Below are 20,242 nucleotides of genomic sequence, written 5' to 3'. Positions count from 1 at the left end.
TCCTGCAGGCTCCTTCTAGCCTCAGAGATTAATAAGCACTACAGCTTTAAGAGCAGGAGGTGTTGTTTTAAGAGCCCTGGGAGCCCCCCTTCTCAATTTCAGCTCAGAGCTGAGATCACATCCCCCAATGCAGCCAAAGGACAAAAGCCATTTATCAACCTATCTGATAAAACTTCCAATGGGCTGGATCTTTATCCGGACCAAACCAAGATGAACACAAGGGCAAGCTGCTTCTTCTTTGAAATTCTTTTTACTTTCCGATGCTTTATACTTTATTATTTTAACTCCTAGGAAGGAGTAAGATCAGTCTTTTAAATAGAACATTTAGATAAATGGTTCTCAACCTGTGGGTCTTGACCCCTCTGGGGTCCAGCGATTCTTCCACAGAGGTGGCCTAAGGCCATCTAGAAACACAGATAATTACATCCCAATTCATAACACTAGCAAAATTAGGGTTATGAAGTAGTAACGAAAATCATTTTATAGTTGGGGGATCACCACAATATGAGGAACCGTATTTCAGGGTCATGGCATTAGGAAGGTTGAGAACCCCACTGATTTAGATGAAGAAACTTGGGTCTCAAAAACACGAGGGGGGGTCATCCCTCCTGCTGGAACTCTGTGGGGTTTTTGATATTTCCAGGGCCTACTGGGTATGTATGAGGGCTCCTGGAAGATACTGACACCCCTCCCCCTTTCTGGTCCTGAGCAGGGATCTATCTCTTCAGAAGAAAGCTTTAGAAAAATGGTTTTGAAAGTCTAGTAGGATGCTCCTGGATCTGGCAGCTGCTGAGGGAGCTGGTTGGTTAGGAAGGCACTGGGGACACTGCAGCCCCGTTGAGACAAGAGGGTAAACTGACCCTTACCCCAATAATGCATGTTGTCTCTGTTGTGTGCTCTCTGGGAATGCCAACTTGCAATCAGGCCTAACCTGGACTGACTGCCCTGTTCTGTCAGTTCCTTGAAACCCAGTTGGCTGAAGAAGAAATCAAAACAACTCAATCCCTTTCTAACTCAAGTTCTTTCTTGCAAATCTCAGCTGCGCAGAGGCAGCACAACCACATCTGGCCGTGCTGTAAGCCAGGCTGGAGATATTTGCTCAAAGACATTTCTGAACCCCACAACACAATGGAACCGGCCAGGCGATCCCGCCTTACACGGAGGACCATTTGGTCGTGACACTGTTTATTTGTATTTAAAAAAAGAGAAAAAGGGATGAAAAGCGTTTTAACTGGCCTTCTCTGACTCTAAGCAACATGAAATAAAAACGAAGTAAAAGTTTTACAAAACATTATAAAGAAAACAAACCGGGGATTTAAGCTTCGTTCATTACCCCCTCCCCCCAAAGGGGAAAAAAAGTAAAGAAACCGGAGCGTTTGGGAAGGAACAAACGCTTCTCTGTGGAGTTGGTCTCCCTTCCCCCAACAAAAACAAGAGGTCCGGGCTCGGAGGAATTTGAAAGCAGCGATCTGCCAAAAACATTGTGAAAAACTATGGGGGATTCATTGGAAACAGATGGGCTTTTTCAGCTTTAATTCTGAAATTCTCTCGTTTTCTGGCACAATAAAAACAAACAGGGGGGCGACGCAGAATGTTATCAAACAGGAATTAGCACGTCTGAGCCTGTGTCCGTGGGCTTTCCCGCGTGGGCTAGCGTGGGGGCGGGACGGGGCGGTCGAGGACTCGTCTGGGACCTCCCCAGTGCCCCCAGCTCCACCCCTGGGCTACCAACAGGTTTTGCAAACTGGTGGGCCAGGAGCTGGAGAAAGTGCTCCTGGTGGTGAGTCCGAGCCTCCTTTGGAGCACCCAAGAGGCGTTCAGGGAACGCGATTTCTCTTAGGAAGAGAGGGGGACTGAGAGGCGTCTCAGGCTCTGCAGACCTCCCCACCCGCTCCTGCCCTTCGGGACTCGGACAGGGGTTCCCTCACCCCCAGGTTTCCATTGACACCCATCTCTCCCTCCACGGGGCTCGGGACAAAGACTCGTAGAAACAGGAATCTGGGTCCCCAGGAGGCTGGTGAATTGGGGCCCTGACTGGCGCAGGGAGGCCCGGGAGTGGGACCGGTCGGCTGTCCCCCCGACCAAGGAGCTGTGCCTTACCTGCGGGGAAGCTGCAGAGAAGGAAGGCGAGGGTCGGCCACAATCCCAGGGCTGAACGTCCTGCCCCTCTCCCCATACCCATCCATCCAGCTCGGCCTGTTACCACTAGCCTCTCCCTGGAAGAAGTTTAGAAGAAAAGGAGGGAGAAAAAAATCAATCACGCTGCAGAGAAGAGGCAGCCTCGCTCCGCCGGCGGGAGCAGCGAGCCGGGAGGCCCGGTCTACCTCCGCCACTGGCGTCCCGTGTCCAACCCCCCCACCCCATCCCACCGCCGCCCGGCCCCGCCCTCGCCATCCATCATTCGGTTCCCCGCCAATGTCCCAGCGGCCCCGCGCCCCGCCGCCGCGCGCCCCGCCCTGCCGAGCTCAGGTTTCATCCAGGCGGGCGGGAGGGAGTGAGGAGGGGCGGCCCAGGAGGCCGGGCCGGTGGCCAAGGGACCTGGGGAAACCAGGGGCCCGCGAGTGCCGGGCTGGTCCTCAGCTCCGATCTAACCGCCACTCCCCACTCACCCAGGTGGCTAAGGCACTCTGGACAGGAGGATCTCAGAGAGCTCCTTTAATCCTCCCCCCATCAACATCCAGTTCAAGTAGAAAGAGCTTGCAGACAAACTCCAGCCTCCCTTTGCCACCAGACTACCGCCCCAAAGCTCCCACCCTTGGCTCATTTCCCCACTTCAGATGTCTCGCTGGTGCAGAAGACTGAAAAGCCTTCTCCGGAGTTGTCAGACTCTGGGGCGAACGACCCACTGACACAGCTGCGCCTCAGGGATCATGCCCGCCTTGGTCCTGGGCTACCCAATTGGACTATGCTAGGATCCCCTCCAGCACCATCTCTAAGCACCCTGTTGCTTCGCAAGAAGTCTGCCCTTTAGCAACTGAAATCGCTCACAAACTGAGATCTGCCCATCAGGCGAGCCTAAAGCTGCCTCCAGGGACATAGTTATCAACCTAGGGAGATAGACGGTGGTCCTTGGAGAGCGCTCAGGGTCGAGCCCGCTGGTGTTCAGGCAGAAGCTACATCCCCAAGGCTCATCTTGGAAAGGCTTCAGGGTAGTGATCTCCCCTTTTCCGTCTCTTATTTTTCCAGGAGAAAAATGTCTCCTCCCCAAGGTTTTCTAGGCCCCACAGCTCTTCTGCCTTTTTGGTTATTTGAGGGGCTGGCAAGTTCCTCTGAGAAACATTTTCTGGGTGATACAAATATGCCAGCGCAAGTGTTTTCAGTCAAACGGATCCCTCCCCAGCCCCCAAGCCTGCCCATCTGGCTCTTTGGGGGGAAAAATTCTGGGTTTTGATCCAATTTCTCTTAAGAGCTATCACAGTCTTCACTTGCAGGCCACACAAGCTGCAGGGCTACGTCTGCATTTAGTCCTCTGCTGTGGGAGAGGCGACTAGGGAGAAGGAGGTTGGGGGTGGGGAGTCGGGGGAGGGGCCGCTGCCCTGAAGTCACGTGGTGGCTCAGACAGGCAGCAAGGCAGCATAACTTCAGAATCCGGCTTTCCCGAAGCAGGTGAGTAAGTAGAGACTCAGCCACCTGTGCAGCCAGAGGCTGCAGTTTCCTTTGGTCGAAAAGCTCTTGGTAGCAGCTGTTGTCCCACCTCGGTATTCCTGTCAAATATTTAGGTCTCAGACTAGTCTGCCTACTTACTGTTCCCTTGAACTGGAGCATCCGAGTGCAGTGTAGGTTTGTCTAGTGAGAGTTCACCGTCTCAAATCCAGATCTCAAACGTTTTCCTTTCAAGCCTGGCCAGCCAAAGCCAACAATTGTGCGGAATCCCAGCACAGCAGCCTACTCCAGGAGCAGCCCCGGCACACTGAGGTAGGCACACAGCCAGATTGCCCAGAGACCTGGTGTGGCCTTTTCCCTCCTTATGTCCAGCAATTAACATTGTTTGCTGGAAGCTACCTTTCAGGGGCTCGTTCTAAGCCTTTGCATAATAAGGGATCTTAAGCTTTCCCAGCAGCCAGGACACTGCATCTCCAGGTCAGAACCCTGTTGCCTTCCAAAGGCAGGAAGAGCAGGCTCCTCCACCAGCCCTGCCCTAGGCCCAGTAGCAGCAGGAATTTTCATCTCAACACCTGTTTCTCCATGTGAAAAAGCCAGTCTATTGTTGTCACTTAAGAAGGCAAGTGAATACAGTTTGGGAGGGACACCAGGCCCTGAGATTACCTCCAGCATCCATGCTAGGGGTGGGTGCTGCCTAGAGAGGAGACTCAATGACAACATATACTTATGTTCATGTATATGTATGTATACATATATGTGTGTGTATGCATATGTATGTATCTGTGATTATGTGCACATGTGCAGGTGATGACACAGGCCAGAAGAGAGTGTCACATCCCCTAGGAGTTTGGAATTACAGGAAATTGTGAGGAATTTACAGGAATTTGGGTGCCGGAAACCAAACTCTAGTCATCTGTAAGAGCACCAAGTGTTCTTAAGAACCGAGAAATCCCTCCAGCCTGAGACCCAACTTTTTTATTTTTCTAGCTTTGATTTTGGCGTTTCCTATGTGTTTTGATCATGTTTAATCCCCCACCCCTTTCCTTACCTATTTAAATTTGTGTCTATCTTTCTTAAACCCTTCAAGTCCAAGCTGTGTTGCCCAAATATAAATATCCTTGGGTATGTGGGCTTTCACTAGCTGTCTATCAGGGGATGTACCCTTAGAGAAAATTGTCTTTCCTCTCAACAGCTAACCATTTGCTCCATGGCTATCTTCAGGTTGGACTCTGTTCTGTCTTAGGAGATAAAGAAGCAAGGCAATTCTTGCTGTGTTATAGAGATAACATGTTCTCCAATTGTCCCCAGAGAAGGCTTCAGGAGGTGGAGCCTGGTGATCCTTAAGTCCCTGGGACATGTCTTCGAGGGGAATTCTGAGACCCTAACCCTTTTCTTTTCCTTCTTTGCTTCCCAGCCATGAAGTAAGCTGTCAATGGTGCCGTATGCTCCCACCGTTAACATTCAGCATGCCCTCCAGAGTCCCAAAGCCATGGGCCCATCTGGTCACAGCCTGGAATCTCCCAAACCGTGAGTCGTGAGTCAAGACAAACTGTTTTCTTTGAACAGTGGTCTCATGCCCTTTGTGCTGTGCTTCCTGTCAGATCTTCCACTCCTCCCCCCTTGCAGGGACAGCCACCTCACAGCAAGTCACCATGAGCCCCACCTGGAGTTTCCAGCAGCTAGCCTTCCAAATGCAGTCCATTTTTTTGCCCTGCCCCTTTCTCAGTCACAGACAGCCCGAGGGAAACAGCACTTCGTGGAGCTGGGACGAGACCTCAGTGTGTGATGTTCCACAGACCCTCCTGGCTTCCACAGCCTTACCTCACGGTGCTCCACAGTGACCTGCTTTCGGCTTCTCACAAACTTCCCTTTCTTGCCCATGAACCTCGTGAAGACTGGGCATACCTTCCTCCCATTCTCTACTCAACCCCTAGTTTAAATCACATCCTTCCAAACCCCTCTCTTTTCCAACTCTAGTGCACAGCAAACGCACTCCTGTGTCTAAGGGCAAACCTTTGCTTTTGTTATGTTATGGTCATACTGGAAAGCCGACACAGCACTGTATCTGAATTGCGATGAAAACAAAGGCCAAAGAGCACTGACTGACGGGAGAGGTGATGTATGAGTGTCTTCATCAAAGGGGTGGACAAGATTTTTCAAGTGTCTTGCAGGCTTTGTTTCTAATGATCGTGGCTAATATTTTGATTTGTTCTTTTCAAAATTCCTTTCATGTCTCATCATGTGTATGAATGTGTATCTATATGCATTGGACTGTGGGTACTTGCAGAGGTCAAGAGCTGTTGGAATCCGTGGACCTTGAGTAACAGTTAGTTATGGGCCATGTGACATGGCTATGCTGGGAACTGAACTTGGGTCCTCTAGAAGAGAAATACATACGCTTTAACCAGTAAGCCATCTCTCCAGACCCTTGATTTGTTCTTATACCAGCTGTGCTGATTCCATTTTCAGTTAGGATAGGTTCCGTGATTACCCTTGTGCACAGGAGGACCCTGTGGCTGAGCGATCAGAAACATTCACCCAAGCTGGGCGTAGTGGTGCAGGCCTTTCATCCCAACACTCAGTGGGGAGAGGCAGGCAGATAGATCTCTGTGAGTTCTTTGAGGTCAGCCTGGTCTACAAAGTGAGTCCCAGGACAGGCAGAAGCTAATGAGATGCTGCTCCCTCCCCCCAAAATCTTTCCTGATATAGCCGTTATTGGGGAACCCCTCATTGTGTTCTTCCTACTTTGAGGCAGGCCATCAAGCATAGTAGCCAGGTGTGTTCTGGATCCAGTACAGGCTGAGCTCAGAGGTGACCAGAGGGGAAGGTGGGTATGACTACACATTGGGGCTGGGGCTGTTTACAGAGATGCTATACTGTTTTCACTGAAGTTGAATTGAACTGGTTAGCTTTTCCGGGCTGATAGAGATCATCATGTGATGGCCCACCCCCACAGGTCTCCCTTGGTTCTTCTGGGCAACACGATTACTTGTTCCAGCTGGGGCAAACCATGACATTCTTCATTTAGCTCGCTGTAGTCTTGGTTTAGATTTCTCTCGCTTATATAAACAGACCCCTGGAGAGAGAGGACGTGAATGGTCCAATATTGGTGCCAGGCATTTTTGTTAACCTTATAAATGGGGATGTGTCAGTGGCTCTCAATCTACTGTTCGCCTCTCATTTATGAATCTGATAAATTTTCTGGAGTGTTCTATGCTCTTGTTCTGCTTTGAAAAAGTAGGAGAGGGGACAGGGAGGCAGTCCATTTGGTAAAGCACTTCACTTGCCTTGCAAACAGTCAATTACTTGCCTAGTCTGAGTGTGATCCCAGAGACTCACATGAGTGCATGCAAACACACAAACACATCCACAGCTTGCTTACACTGTGTCTTGAGGAAATGGATCGGTTCACTTTGTAACTCCAAGTGCGAACCCCTATCCTTTTAACTTTACCCATCCATTTTCTCTTTGCTATCTCAAGGGCTACTCTAGGTCTGGCTATCTGGGAACTGATGAAGCAGTCTCTGTTAGAGTCCTCCATGACCTTCGAGTTTGTCCGGGCTTTGATCCTATCACCTCTCCGCCTTCATCTTCCCACATGAAAGTCCTAAAGGAAAAAAAGCAGGGCAGCCTCTTGTGAAAAATGCTCTCTGGGATGACTAAAGGTGGCTCAGCCTTCTACAGCCTTGAGATAGTTTTCTGCAGTGGAAGGACATAAACTGTCAGGCCTGGATTACAGCCTGTGTCCAGTACCATTTCTGATCCACTGTTAGCAGTTTCTGAGCATCTGGCTCTGCATGGCCTTTAGCTAACAAACTACAAAGACCCTCAGGATCCCCCTGTGTGACTATAGACAGCCTGGGCATGGGTTATGTTATTGTAAGTGCATTAATTCGGGCACGTGCCTGCAAAGCTTCATTTGCGGTTTTCTCTCTCAGCCTTAATTTAAACTCAGCCAGTAGTTAATCAGCACTTATTTGCGATCTCCCCAGTACCTGCATCTCATCTGCAGGCTGGAACCATCTGACCTTTCTTTCTTCAGATAATCTATGTAAATTTGAGCTAAGTCTGGGTGCACAATCAATCCCGGGGGATTCCCCACTGGTCCTACTTCTCCATCCAGAAAAGTACTGGCTTATCTTATTTTTGTTTCTTGCCTCTGAGGAATTCTAATCACTGACAATTCCCTTCCCCCTACTCTGGGGCTACCGAACTCTTATAAATGACCTTTCTCGGGTGGAACTTTATTGGACAGGATGTTGAAGGCAATGGTATTCATCGCTAGGCTTCTTCCTTGCCTTTAAGCTTGTTTGCCTGTCTCCCATTGAATTGTCCAGTTTCATGTGCTTCTTATAGGAGCCAGTGTGCTTAGCAATAGTAATGTAGTGTACATTCTGTCAGAGTGACCACTAAAGGGGACCAGGACATAGACAGGCTCCCTTTGTGGGTGTGCGACAGTACGTGCACAAAAGTCAAGTGCAAGGACAGTTGTCCATTCTGGTCACAAGGACATCAGTGCCATCCTTCCTTGTCTTTCCTACAGTAGACCGTAGGATAGGAGGCCATGGAACTTCCTCTCCATGGTCACTGCTGTCACAGGTTAGGAGAGAGCCTCTCCCCATTTATTTGCTCCCAAAGCATTTGTAAGTTGCTGTCATTGCTCCGGCACTAAGAACTTCTTCAGGGCTTGGGAGTAGGGTTCAGTGGTAGAGTAAATGCCTGCTGTATGCAGTCCTCTGGGTTTGATCCAGCAAAACACACACACACACACACACACACACACACACACACACACACACGCACGCACATGCACACACACATGCACACACACGCACATGCACACACACGCACATGCACACACGCACATGCACACACACACACACACGCACACACACATACGCTCCCACATACACGTGCACAAACACACCTCATCATCCATAGATTTTGGAGACTCTTACTACATGCTCCTTAAATCATTTGGCCCACTTAGCTTTCCTAGCTTTCCTGGCTGACCTCTTTTCTTTCTGTGTGTAAATGCTATTTTTGTTTTGATGGTTTTTCCATTACAATGAAGATAACTTTTTGGTAATTAAAACATACAGATTTTTTTCTCCAACATTTAAATGTTACTCTTCCTGGAAGAACAGATTAACCATGCTATTCCAATAGTTCTCTTTTAGAAACTAAGGCAGCCTTCCACTGGGACACTGTTATATGTCCTGAAAAGACACATCTGCAGACTCCAGCCACTTCTGAAAGGCTTTAAATATGTATCATCAGATTAGCAATACTTTTCCCTCACAAAAGAGACATTTCTTTTGTCAATGTGTTGTTGGTCCCTCTCACTCTAAGAACTGAGGGCTCTGAGCTGGGCTTGAGGTAGCCTATGATGAGCAGCGATGGGCCTGGTCTACACTAGGCAGCTCAGTAGAGGACTTGGCTTCTCAACAGATGATGACAGTGCCCAAGAAGGGTCCTCAGGAGCCCTGAGTTTCCAGCTCATTCCTACGGTCACCAGACAAAGCTGAGAAGCTCTGGGAGATGGAGGTCAGGAGCATCTTTTAAACAGGACAACAGATGGCAAACCATGAGCTCCTGTACCACAGATGCGCCGCTGTTACCCACAATGCTTTTCTCTATCAGTATCGGCCTCATAGCATTTAAAACAGCCTCTGTCAAGATTTAGTTTCTTGGACAAACTAACAAACCCATACATAGGTCAGCCTTCATGCCTAGTAGTCTATTTCTAGAACAGTTAGAGCGTCTTCAGGGACTGAAGGACCAGCTCAGTGAACCTGGGATGTGTGCATGGAGTGTTCTCCTTGGGTCCTCACAAAATCTATCCCCCATATTGGCATAGATGTATTCACTGTGCTAGGAAGAGAGAAAGATGGTTTCCAAGGAAAGAACATGATGGAAGAACAAATTTGGGCAGCTTTTAGTTTTCTTCAGTCCAGTACCAAATACATTTATAGAAAATCAAATAATAATATAGGTTCATGTTAAAACATTCAGTATCACGTGACTCTTCCTGGATGCAGTAACAGTTCATCTGCAGCTATCCATATATTTCTATTTCCATGTGTGTATAAGAACAATCAAAACATCCATCTATGTATCTATCAATCAATTTATCTATCCTCCTTAATATAACAATAATATTGTAAAAACCTATCAGCTTTGTGACTGTTCCCTCCACAGTGGATGTGTTCTATTTAAACCATTCCATGAACCCTCTAACATGGCAGGAACGGAAAACAGTTGACTTCACCAGCCAAAACCAATGTGCATACATACAGACAGATGAAATGCAGAATAGCATGTATGAGGGCTATCAGGTGACTTTAAACAGTTGTCCCATTTTCCTCCTAGGCCTCCATTCCCACCTTAGTGTCACCTTTCCTGAGAAAGCTGGGATCAGCCAGTGTGATTGCCACTGCCTGAATGCCTCGGACATGGGTACCAGCTGCTTCCTAGCTATGCTCTATGGCTCCAGCCCATGGTAGAAGCTTTCTCTTGCTCTGAAAAGAAGCAAGGGCCTGTTTTGGGTTCCCTGTGCTTTGTTTTCCCAGCCTGAATCAAGGCTGCACTGGACTTCTGATGATCTTCTAGCAGTTTCTAGGGCCACCTTTCCATCTTTGTGTCTCAGTCCATCCCTGCATCTCCCCACTGGCATGCCACTGGCCTGTCATGATCAAAGTCTTTTCCCTTACTTTATCTTCTCTTGAGAGATTTGTTAAAGATCCTTAAACACCTAACATTTAGTGTATAAAACTGCCAATTCTCATTCCTACAAAGCCCAGTAGACTAGCAGGGACATTGTGGATTAATTATCAGTGTCAAATCTTTTGAAGATGCTGCCATAAGTGTGAGAAAATCTGTCGGGGGATGAGGACTGCCTACTTTCAGCTGTGTGGCCCAATCATGGCCTGTCCTATCTTGGGCCCTTCAGCTCCTACACTTGATCGGCCTGGCTGCCTCTGGGACATGGCAGATGGGTCTTCTATTACTGCAGTCCCCCTTGTAGGGGCGTATGGAACTCGTGCTGTCTCTGTAATGAATTGTCCTTGCCCAACATCTGACTGTTGTTCTAGAGCTTCACCCGTAACATTTCTGCATTCCCCGAGTGGAAATACTGCTGAGCAAGTAGGAAATGTTATTTGAGATGTGACATTCTTATGTTTTACTGTCAGCATGAAATTCTCCAACAATGATATACCTGAAACCATACCCTGAAGCCATTTGATAACAGCCTCTCATCTGAAGCAGCCAATAAGATGGCTCAGTGGGTAAAGATGCTTGCTGCCAAGCCAGACAGCCTGAGTTCCATCCTTGGGACTTGCATGGTAGGAAGAGAGAACTGACTCCATTCTCTAACCTCCAAAACACACACACACACACATACACACACACACACACACACACACACAGAGAGAGAGAGAGAGAGAGAGAGAGAGAGAGAGAGAGAGAGATAAATTAAAAGAGAGATGGCTAATCAGTTAAGAGAGCTTGCTGCTCTTACACAAGATTAGGATTAGGTTCCCAGCACCCTTATGTGAAGATGGTTCATAACCATCCATAACTCCAGTTATGGGGGATTAAGGCACATACTTGGTACACATCCATACACGAAGGCAAAACATTTATGCAAATAAAATGAAAATAAATAAATTCTTAGAAAATTAAAAGCAGCTTTTGGATTCCTATACACCCGAAATACACAATTCCCGTAATGAGTGGACCACACAGCCTTTACTTCTCTCTATTCCAGTAACTTCCTGACAGCAGAACTGGCTTGAAACCATTTACCCACCACATGGCAACTGTGGGAATGGACAGTGAGCGAGTCTGTGTCTTTCTCCTCAGCAGCAGATGGCTACACTATTTGTATTAATGAACAATTCCGTGCCAAGCACTAATACTGTGGACAGTTAGCAAGAGGAACAGGCATTCAGGTTATTTATCAAATCCAAAACTGCTTGGAATGGTGAAGGCAGAGAAAGTACAGAAGAGTCCCCGCTGACAGGAGGTGAGGAGGGAAGGACCTGTCTGGAAGGAAGCATGCTCACGTGGCCTTCCTACCCATCACTGTTCTGATCCTTATTTTCGCCTAAGAGGGAGAACATTGCCTCATCTTCTGTATGAGAGAGAGAATACAGCATCCTGGGCTAAGGTTACGCAGTCTGGAAAGACTAGATTTGTAAAAGGGGGATGGATGTACCTTCGGCTCCCTCAGGAAGTTGCTAAGGAGTCAAGGAATTCACACTCAGACCCTGGATAAGACCATTGCTTGGGTTACTATGATGTGCCAGGTTCTGTTAGGGCCTTTGCAAATGTGGAAAATGGAGGAACCCACAGCACCCTGTAAGGACCCCTAGATAACCTTAACGCTGGGTAGGTTTGAGGGCTTAGTGAGTCCTTATCACAAGAAATAATTTTGTAGATGACTGCAGAATCACCTTAACTATGCAAGTAGACGCACCCAGTCCCTGTTTATAAATATATCCGAGACTCAGGATGGTTAAGGGACTTACCCAAGGTCCCCAGGAATACAAATGTCAGGGAAGAGCCTAAATCCAGGCCTCATGATGCCAAGTCCAGCATTGTTTCTCACTAAGCCACAGCTGCGCCTCATCTTCACCCAAGGTTTATCTTTCCCTGTCAGCTCAAAAATACATCCCATATGCCTCATGATGGATTGTGCATTAGAAATGGGAATTTGTTTAGAGGAATACTGGTTTACAGACACTAATACAAATAGAAAAATGTTCTTAGAAAAGGAGTATTCCCCTTAGCATCCTCCCCTACCCCTCCTAAGTCACGCCGGAAGTTGAAAGAGTTATAGAATTCTTCATCTGTCTTTTGGATGGCAAGAGGTTTTTAAATTTTTTTCTGCCAAGTAGTCACAGTACCCTTTCCTGGGTTTAAGCATATTCTAGATGACCATGAAAAAATATATAACAAGAAAATTGTTAAGTTGGTCCAGATGCAGAATCTATTCTTCTCTGCAATATCTTTAGCCCATGACCATTCTAGGGCAGTCTCAGTTTGGAAGCCAGGGGGGTCTTCGGGCCGTGTGTGTGTGTGTGTGGGGGGGAGGGAATATAGAGGGCACCTGTTTGCCTTGAGCTTCACTTCTTCCTGCATACTCTTAACTCAGGCTGGTGGGAGGGGGCAATCTGTTCCTTAACCAGGGGCCAAGTCAGTAGACACTACAATGGCAGACACTTATTCAAGAAGAAGTCAGGTTCCTGCAATCTAGGAGCTCTTTTTCTCAAAATAGTCCCAGCAGAGAAACATGAAAACACTGTCAAACCCTAAGCTGGCCTTGAACTTCACATAGCCAAGGATGGTCTTGTACTCATGTTTCTCCTGCTTCAGCCTCTAAGAGCTGGGATTATAGGAGTGTGTCACCACTAGCTTTTTATATGATCCTAAGATGGGACATTGAGTATTCAGTTTAGCATCGTTATGGTACCTACCAGAGGAAAGCATTGGTTCCCACCGCCCCTGCTTTCTGAAGTAGGGTTTCCCTGTGTAGGCCTGGCTGTTGTTGAATTCACTTTGTAGACCAGGCTTCAAACTCAGAGATCCACCTGCCTCTTCCTTCCAAGTGCTGGGATTAACAGCATATGTATGTCAACACCTTCTGGCTAGGAAAACATCTCAAAGCAGATTTATTTACTCTGCTTTGTGGTTTCAGAGGTGTCAGACCGGAATCTTTGTCTCCATTGTTTCTAGGTCTATTGTGAGGCCATTTCATTTATCTTGATAGCAGAAGCTACTCATCGGTGGACAGGAAGCAGAGAGGAGCAGAGAAAGAATAAGAGAAAGGATTCATCCTTCAAAAGTACTCTCCCAGGGACCCACCCACCCCCTCCAGTTCGGCCTTGTCTCCCAACATTTCCATTACCACTCCCTCTGGTAACGTTGTCAAATCATGAATCCACAAATGGATTAACCCATTATGAAACCAGAGCCTTCAAGATCCAAGTACTTCCTGAAATCCCATCAGCTGATAACCCAACGCATGAGCCTCAGGGACACGGTTCCAACACAACAGACAGCATTTCTAAAGTCAAAACAGCAAACTGTTTCTGTGGCAATGACCAATGTGTAACAAAGTAAGCTAAACTCGCATGAATCTCATGAAAATGATCTGCCCACATCTAGCAAGGATGGGCCTGCAGGAGATGTCACCATGAATCTCAGAGTAGCCGTGGGTGAGGCAGGCTCTCAGGGATGCATTTGCACTAAAACTCTATTATTTATACTATACCCTCTTCCATCAAAGGTATTAAGTTAAATGAGAATAAGAACATATTACCCACCCAAATGTCCAAATATTAGTTATTGTTCTCTCCAAGGTACTAATTATTGCAAAGAAACCCTGTAATTTTTGTGGTCTTGTCAATGAGCTATGCATTTCTGTGTGTTCTTCTGATGATCAGGAGAAAAAAATTCTCATGTGGTTTCAAGTGTCCCCTGGTTATGTTTTTATAAAAGCAATCTATTTTTCAGGATGACACCATCAAGGGCAGAAAATGCACACTGGGAGCTTGAAAGCCAGCTTTTAAAAACGGATTAAAATGGGTATGCTTGCCAGGGAAAAGTTATCCAGCAAGACCAAGTGGGCTATCAAACTTTGGCAGACAGAATTAGACTTTGTGAAAGCAACCTGTACAGTGTGATGTCATGGCTTATAAACAGATATGCTCAGGAGGGAAGAGTTCACACTGAGTATGAAGTGCTGAGTACCCTATGTTAAGTCTACAATGAAAATGCATCCCTTGACAGAATGCCTCAAGTTTGGCTGATGGTGCCTGTTAAGTGACGAAGGCTTACAAGGCGGCCAGCCACCAGTCAGTCTTGGTGTGATTGCCTGTGGCGCCTCGCAAGCCATCAAGGAAGAGATTCTTCAACATGCCTACTGACAAGCAAACCATGTTTGCATCCATCCTCGGCGAGGCAATCATGCTAAGAGGGATGTAACAGTACAGAAACTTGCATGGAGAACTGCAGCAGATCAGCTCTGTGCACACAGATAAGAGCAGAAAGCACTATCAGGTAACAGGACAGATTGTTCCTGTCAGCCAGGGACAGCTCCTACGAGGAATTCGAGATCTGAGCATCCTGGAAGATGAACAAACATAGTGACTATTAAAATGCTCCAGGGAAACACAAGGCGACACATTTTAGAGCTTCTCTCTCCTATTTCTTGCTCTCTGCTTTGACCCTCGAAGGACACAGAACCTAAAAGAATTGGCCTTGTTTTACTGAAATCTTTTCTTTTCAGGGACTTGTGTTTCCCCTCTGATTTTCACACACTGGCTAATGCACTATTTTGATTTTTGAAAGTTCCACCTCTGGGCAGCAGTGCTTTAACAGACAATTGAAAGCTGAAAAAAAAAAAAAACCCAAAAACCAACCAACCAAACAAACAAAAAAACAAAAACCAAAAAAACCCATAAAAACCAAAAACCAAAAAAACCGCCCAATGGGGAATTGTTTAGTTAACCCTCTTTGTAAACTGTGTTGTTTGACTCTTTATTCTCCACTTGGAGGGCATGCCTTTGTAGGCTCATCAATTAGCATAGCAGTGCCTCTAAAATATTTTAAATAAAAGACTTTTGCATTTACATAGTCCATTTCTGCCAATAGTCAATTTCTGCCAAAAGTCTTAAAACTCTTCCTCTTCGTCCTCTTCCTCGTCCTCCTCCTTCTCCGAATTATGAAGTTTTATCCCTCACCGCGCTTCCTGCTTCTCACCCCTGATTAGGCCATGTGGAGCATGTTCCGCTCAAAGGACAGCCAAGAACCTAGGCATCTTCCTTAAAGATGCCCATTTGTCAGCAAGGACCCTGAAGTCTGCCTGATGCTGCATGCGCCCTTGCTAAAGCAGACCTTAACTTTCCCACCACCCCTGTCTACTGCGAAGAGAAGGGACAGAGCCAGGCTGTGGCTTAAAGAACAGAGGGATCTGTCATTTGGCTGGAAACCGGAGAGATGGGAGAATCAGAGATTCTCCTCACCAGCTAACCTCAGTCACATTTTTTCAACAACTCAACACTGAAAAGCCTGAAGCTCGAAGGACAAACAGAAGCTGACAAAAGTAATCTGCACAATTACATTTAAAAGGGTTTCGCCTGATGCATTTGGTAGAACTAACACATTCCAGTTAGTCTCTGGTGTTTTCTGATACTCCTCCTCTGGCTGTGCTGTTTCACTTGGGTGCACCCACTCCCCTCTACCCCCCCCCCCCACTACTTTGGAAGGTTTCAGGGACATACCTGTTTCATTGTCTACCCTGCACACTTTAAGGTAGGACCAGATTCTGCAGCCATGTAATTTTTCAGATGTGCTTGGACCTAATTCATTTAGCAAGGCTATGGCAGAAAAGAACACGTTAGAACCGTGGTTCTCCACCTTCCTAACTGTGACCCTTTAATATGGTAGTTACAGTGACCCCCCCACCATAAAATTATTTTTGTTGCTACTTCATAACTGTAATTTTGCTCCTGTTATGAATTGTAATGTAAATATGTAACATGCAGGATAGCTGATATGTGATCCCTGCAAAAGGGTCATTCAATCCCCAAGGGGGTTGAGACCCATGGGCTTTAGACTCAGCCCTGTGGCCACGCCCCGACACATCTCTGGAATCCTTTCTTTTCCGGGAAATGAAAAATGCCAGCCTGCTTCCGGTAGCAGTGAGCATCCAGGCTTGATCACTCCCTGTCCTGGTGTCAGGGATGTGCAGTGTCTACTTCGTTAATTTTGAACTTGGGCTACAGAAGACTGCTGCAGAGCAGACTCGGGAATCACATTAAATAGGAGCCTCCACGGCTTCCTTCTGTATCAGCCTACATCCTGGGCAGGCAGCGACGAGAGTCAAATATGCCCCCTTTATAAGATGCCAAGCTGGCCTAGGACCCCTTTTGTCATGATTATTAAACAAATATGTGCGAGTGGAGAGACAGAGCCAAGGCAGAATAGTGGGGGTAGGTTGGGCAGATGAGCCACATGTGTATTAGGAGGGATAGCGCCACCCTTCAACTGGGAAGGAAATGAAAGGGCAGGGTTTTTGGAAAAAAGGAGGTTTGGAACTTGGGATGTGGTTCAGCTGGTAAAGTGCTTGCCTGGCACGCACAAAGCCTTGAGTTCGATTCCCAACAACGCATATATTAGATGAGATAGGAGAATCAAAAGTTCAAGGTCACTCTTGGCTCCATAGAAAAGTCAGTAGCAGCTGGGGATACAAAAGACTTACAAGAAAAGAAGAAAGAAAAAGGAGGCTGGATCCCTCCTTACTACCACTGCAGCCCAGAAGAGTCTCTGCGGGAATGCGCTTTATTGCAGGCCGAAAGCCACAATGCTCTCCACAGAGTGCCCTTCGCACAGAGAAAACTCATTCCCTGCTAGTATCCGCTGGCCTGGAAGGTGGCAGCAAATCCAGCCACAAAGAATGTGCAGCCCTCGTGGATGTGTGGGTGCCCCACCCAGAGCCTTTGTCCATCTGCATGCCATCCTGCCAGTCAGTCATTCCAGCGAAGTAGGCTTGCTTGAACAGCAGAAATTCTTTCCCTTGTGTGTGAAAAAAGAGAGGCCATTTGGGGGTACACTGCCCCTTTCCAGTGCAGATGGCACGACGCTCTTTCCCGGTTCTTCAGTTACCCTTAAGAGCACACTTGAACACCTAATCTCTTTTCTAGAGTCAGGGCTTAACATTAACTTCACAAATCACCTATATAGATACATATGAACTAGAGAGCAGTAAAGTGACCATACAGGCTTGCCAGATCCCTGGACCAGATGCCGGGGGACAAAGGCAAGTGACAGTTTACTTTGTTTTTGCTAGAAGAACCCAAAACTACACAGAGGGGAACGGATCCAGGGGTGATATCCTGCCACTTATACAATTCACCATTTGGTCCCGGGAGCTAAGTTCCAGGCATCAGGATGCTCAAGCTCTACAGGATGGCCCGAGCACTGGAGAACTAGTCTTTCTGGACAGTTGGCTAGTTCCCATCTCTCCATCTCCTACAGGCGAACTTTGAGGACGCCCAACTTTATGGCTTGTGAGGAAGGTACAGATCACCATTTCCGCTAGATGGCGATATTTCCCCTAATCCATCCGCCTCAAGACACCCAATTTATAAAATAAATACAATCCAACGCCTTCCGAAACCACACCACATAATAACAGCACACAGGCTCCCATTAAAATCCCAGTCTCGGGAAATTGACTCTCCCTCCGAGAAAATCTAATGCAACTACTTTAGTAAGATGCAATCGAGAGTTGCATCCAAGCGTCTTTCATATTTGCACCGGTTCCCCAATACACCTGTCCCTCTTCCCTAGTTATACCCATGAATGAGCCATGGCTCAAGTCAGGCGCTGAGTCCAGGAAAGGTGCTGTGTCTTGCTTTCCTCTTCTCTTAGGAACGTCGGACCTTTTGCGACCCCCGCCCTTTAGCCACCACCCCAAGTCTGGCACATCGGACGCTCCTAGGCAAGGGTCACTCACACTGTACGGTGTACAAAGCCGACGCCCCCCGGGCAGGTGCGTTCAACCAGCCTCTGCAACCCTGGCCTGGGTGAAACGAAAGAATCCGGCTTGACGGTGGGTCAGCAGGGTGACCAGATCTGTCAAGAGCCCTGTGGATCAGGGGGGCTCTCCCCCCCAGGAAGAGGCAGCCGCGCAGGAAAGAGTGCTCCAGGTCGGTACACAGTGGGTGGGACAGGCGCCGGGTCTGCCCAGCCACGCGCAGCGCCTGCTGCCCTCAGGGCAGCATCTTAGAGGGGGGGAAAAAAGAGAAAAAAAACACCAAACCACAAAACTTTCCTGCTGCCAAGAGCGAAGGCGATTCATCCGAAGCAAAGCCCTAAGTGTGTGAGATGAGACACCGGGGTGGGGGTAGCCACTGATCAGTGAGGTGGCCGAGCGCAAGTGTCCTAGCGCCTTGGGGACCCGAGGAGCCCGTGCCCTGCTGTCCGCTCTTACCTTGGCGGCTGCATGAGCCCCTCCAGCCCGCGGTGGGTTGGCGCTGGCGGGGCTGCGCGCGAAGACTAGGTGTAGGGCGGTCGCTCGTGGGCCCCTGGGTGAGGTGGGAGGGGCCCGGCTAGCGCTGGTCCCCGCAGCTCCGCGGACTCAGTAGCGGCCCGGGGCGCTCCGCCTGCTCCCGGGCTGCATGCCTGCGAGCGCCTGGAGGAGCGGGCCTCAGGAGCGGCCGGATGGCCAGTGCTTCCCGGGCGCAGGGCTCGGGCGGCGCAGCTTGCACTTCCGAGACGCCTGCAGAGTAGGGCGGCCCGGGCTAACCTGCTGCCTCGCCCGACCTGTCGCCGCCACCGCCACCGCTGAGCGCGGCGTCGCGAGGTTCGTTTGCGCGCGGCAGGGAGGGGGCGGGCCCGGAGTCCCGGGAGCGGGCGGGGGGGGGCGAGCGCAGGCGGGGCGGGAGAGGTGGGGTCTGGGCTCCAAAGGCCCCGCCCCGCCGCGGTCCCACCCTTACTGATCCGCGCTGGTGGGTGTGTGAGGACGTGTGGGGTGAGCCTGGCAGAAAGCACACACTGCCTGCGAACCCAGGGTACGAGTAGCAAGTACGGCGACCCTCCTTCCCGCTAACGCGTTCAACTTTTGTAACCCTAGGCAAGATGGCTTGGAGTCCACGTTTTCAACCTGGATGCCTACGGTGGTTAGAGGTTTCTAATTGTGGATAAATATTGACATCTGCCAAGACTCACCTTTGTTCTATAGGGATTTACTCTTAAGAATCTTATTGGAAAAAATAAATAACGTGTATATTGCAATTGCGCGAATACACTCGACTAAAATTACATGCAGAGTCTGGAGTAAAAAAGACTGTTTTGCACGCTCTCCCCACTGCGGTCCTGCTTCAGAGGTAACCTCCGGTCACAGCATCTTTCCACCCACCCCCCGCCCTCCCCCCTGCCAGCACCCTTCTCGCATAGATTGCCAGAGGAAACTCCCAGGCTTCTCAAAAGGATTCTTCATGCAGCTCACGCACACAGTGAGAGCACGGCCAGCCGCTAGCTGCTCATCTCCAGGGTCTCACCCCAACGCCACGTATAGGTCTGAAACCCTAGCTGGGGTGTGAAGTCAGCCGGGACACACAGCTCACACTTAAATTAGCCCTGAACAGTTAGCACTGCCAGGATATTTTATACAGGGTTATGACCTGATCTTCTCTTAATCTGAACCAAGCGCTGGAATTTTGATAGGATGAGAACTCTGTATTTAATGAAAAGGTATCGTCAGTATTAAGACCCTCATCGTTATTTATGCTGTGGTCTTAAGGGATGTGGTTTTGAACTCAATGTTCTGCATTTTATTGGCCAAATGAATTAGGATAATCTATAACTGAGCTATAAATAAGCTCCGTGTGTGCTTTTAGCAGGAAGGGATTGGGCGTTGCAGTTGGCCATTTCTAAAATTAGTCCCGACTTGGACAAATCTTTTAGGTCCACTGAGCCTCAGTTTCCTTGTCTGAAAATAAGGGAGTTGTAAGGGTGGGGGGAGTGCTTACATTTCCTTTTCGTACTCCATCATCCTCCCCTTGGGGACACTTCCCCAACCCTATCCCCAATTCTCAAATCTCAGGTGTTGTTTTCCCCAGCTCTG

General features: G+C 48.4%; 1 protein-coding gene and 1 long non-coding RNA gene across 2 annotated transcripts in view; one reads left to right on the top strand and one right to left on the bottom strand.

Moving 5' to 3' along the window:
• The window catches only part of Rgma (repulsive guidance molecule BMP co-receptor a), a 43,269-nt gene extending 24,376 nt beyond the window's left edge, over positions 1 to 18,893 (bottom strand). Inside the window, exons 1-2 of the mRNA XM_031386984.1 lie at positions 18,608 to 18,893; positions 2,101 to 2,216 (exon numbers count right to left, since the gene is read on the bottom strand). Coding sequence (XP_031242844.1) covers positions 2,101 to 2,216; positions 18,608 to 18,621 — 130 coding nt within the window. The 5' untranslated portion in view covers positions 18,622 to 18,893. The remainder of the gene's footprint in view (positions 1 to 2,100; positions 2,217 to 18,607) is intronic.
• Positions 18,878 to 19,434, top strand: LOC116102395. Its single transcript, XR_004123145.1, has 2 exons — positions 18,878 to 18,979; positions 19,250 to 19,434. It is a non-coding gene; the product is annotated as an uncharacterized LOC116102395 (long non-coding RNA).
• The last annotated feature ends 808 nt before the right edge of the window (positions 19,435 to 20,242 follow it).

The sequence above is a fragment of the Mastomys coucha genome, unplaced genomic scaffold (assembly GCF_008632895.1).
Source record: "Mastomys coucha isolate ucsf_1 unplaced genomic scaffold, UCSF_Mcou_1 pScaffold21, whole genome shotgun sequence".
Classification (NCBI taxonomy): Eukaryota; Metazoa; Chordata; class Mammalia; order Rodentia; family Muridae; genus Mastomys; species Mastomys coucha.
This window is presented reverse-complemented; position numbering and strand designations above follow the sequence as displayed.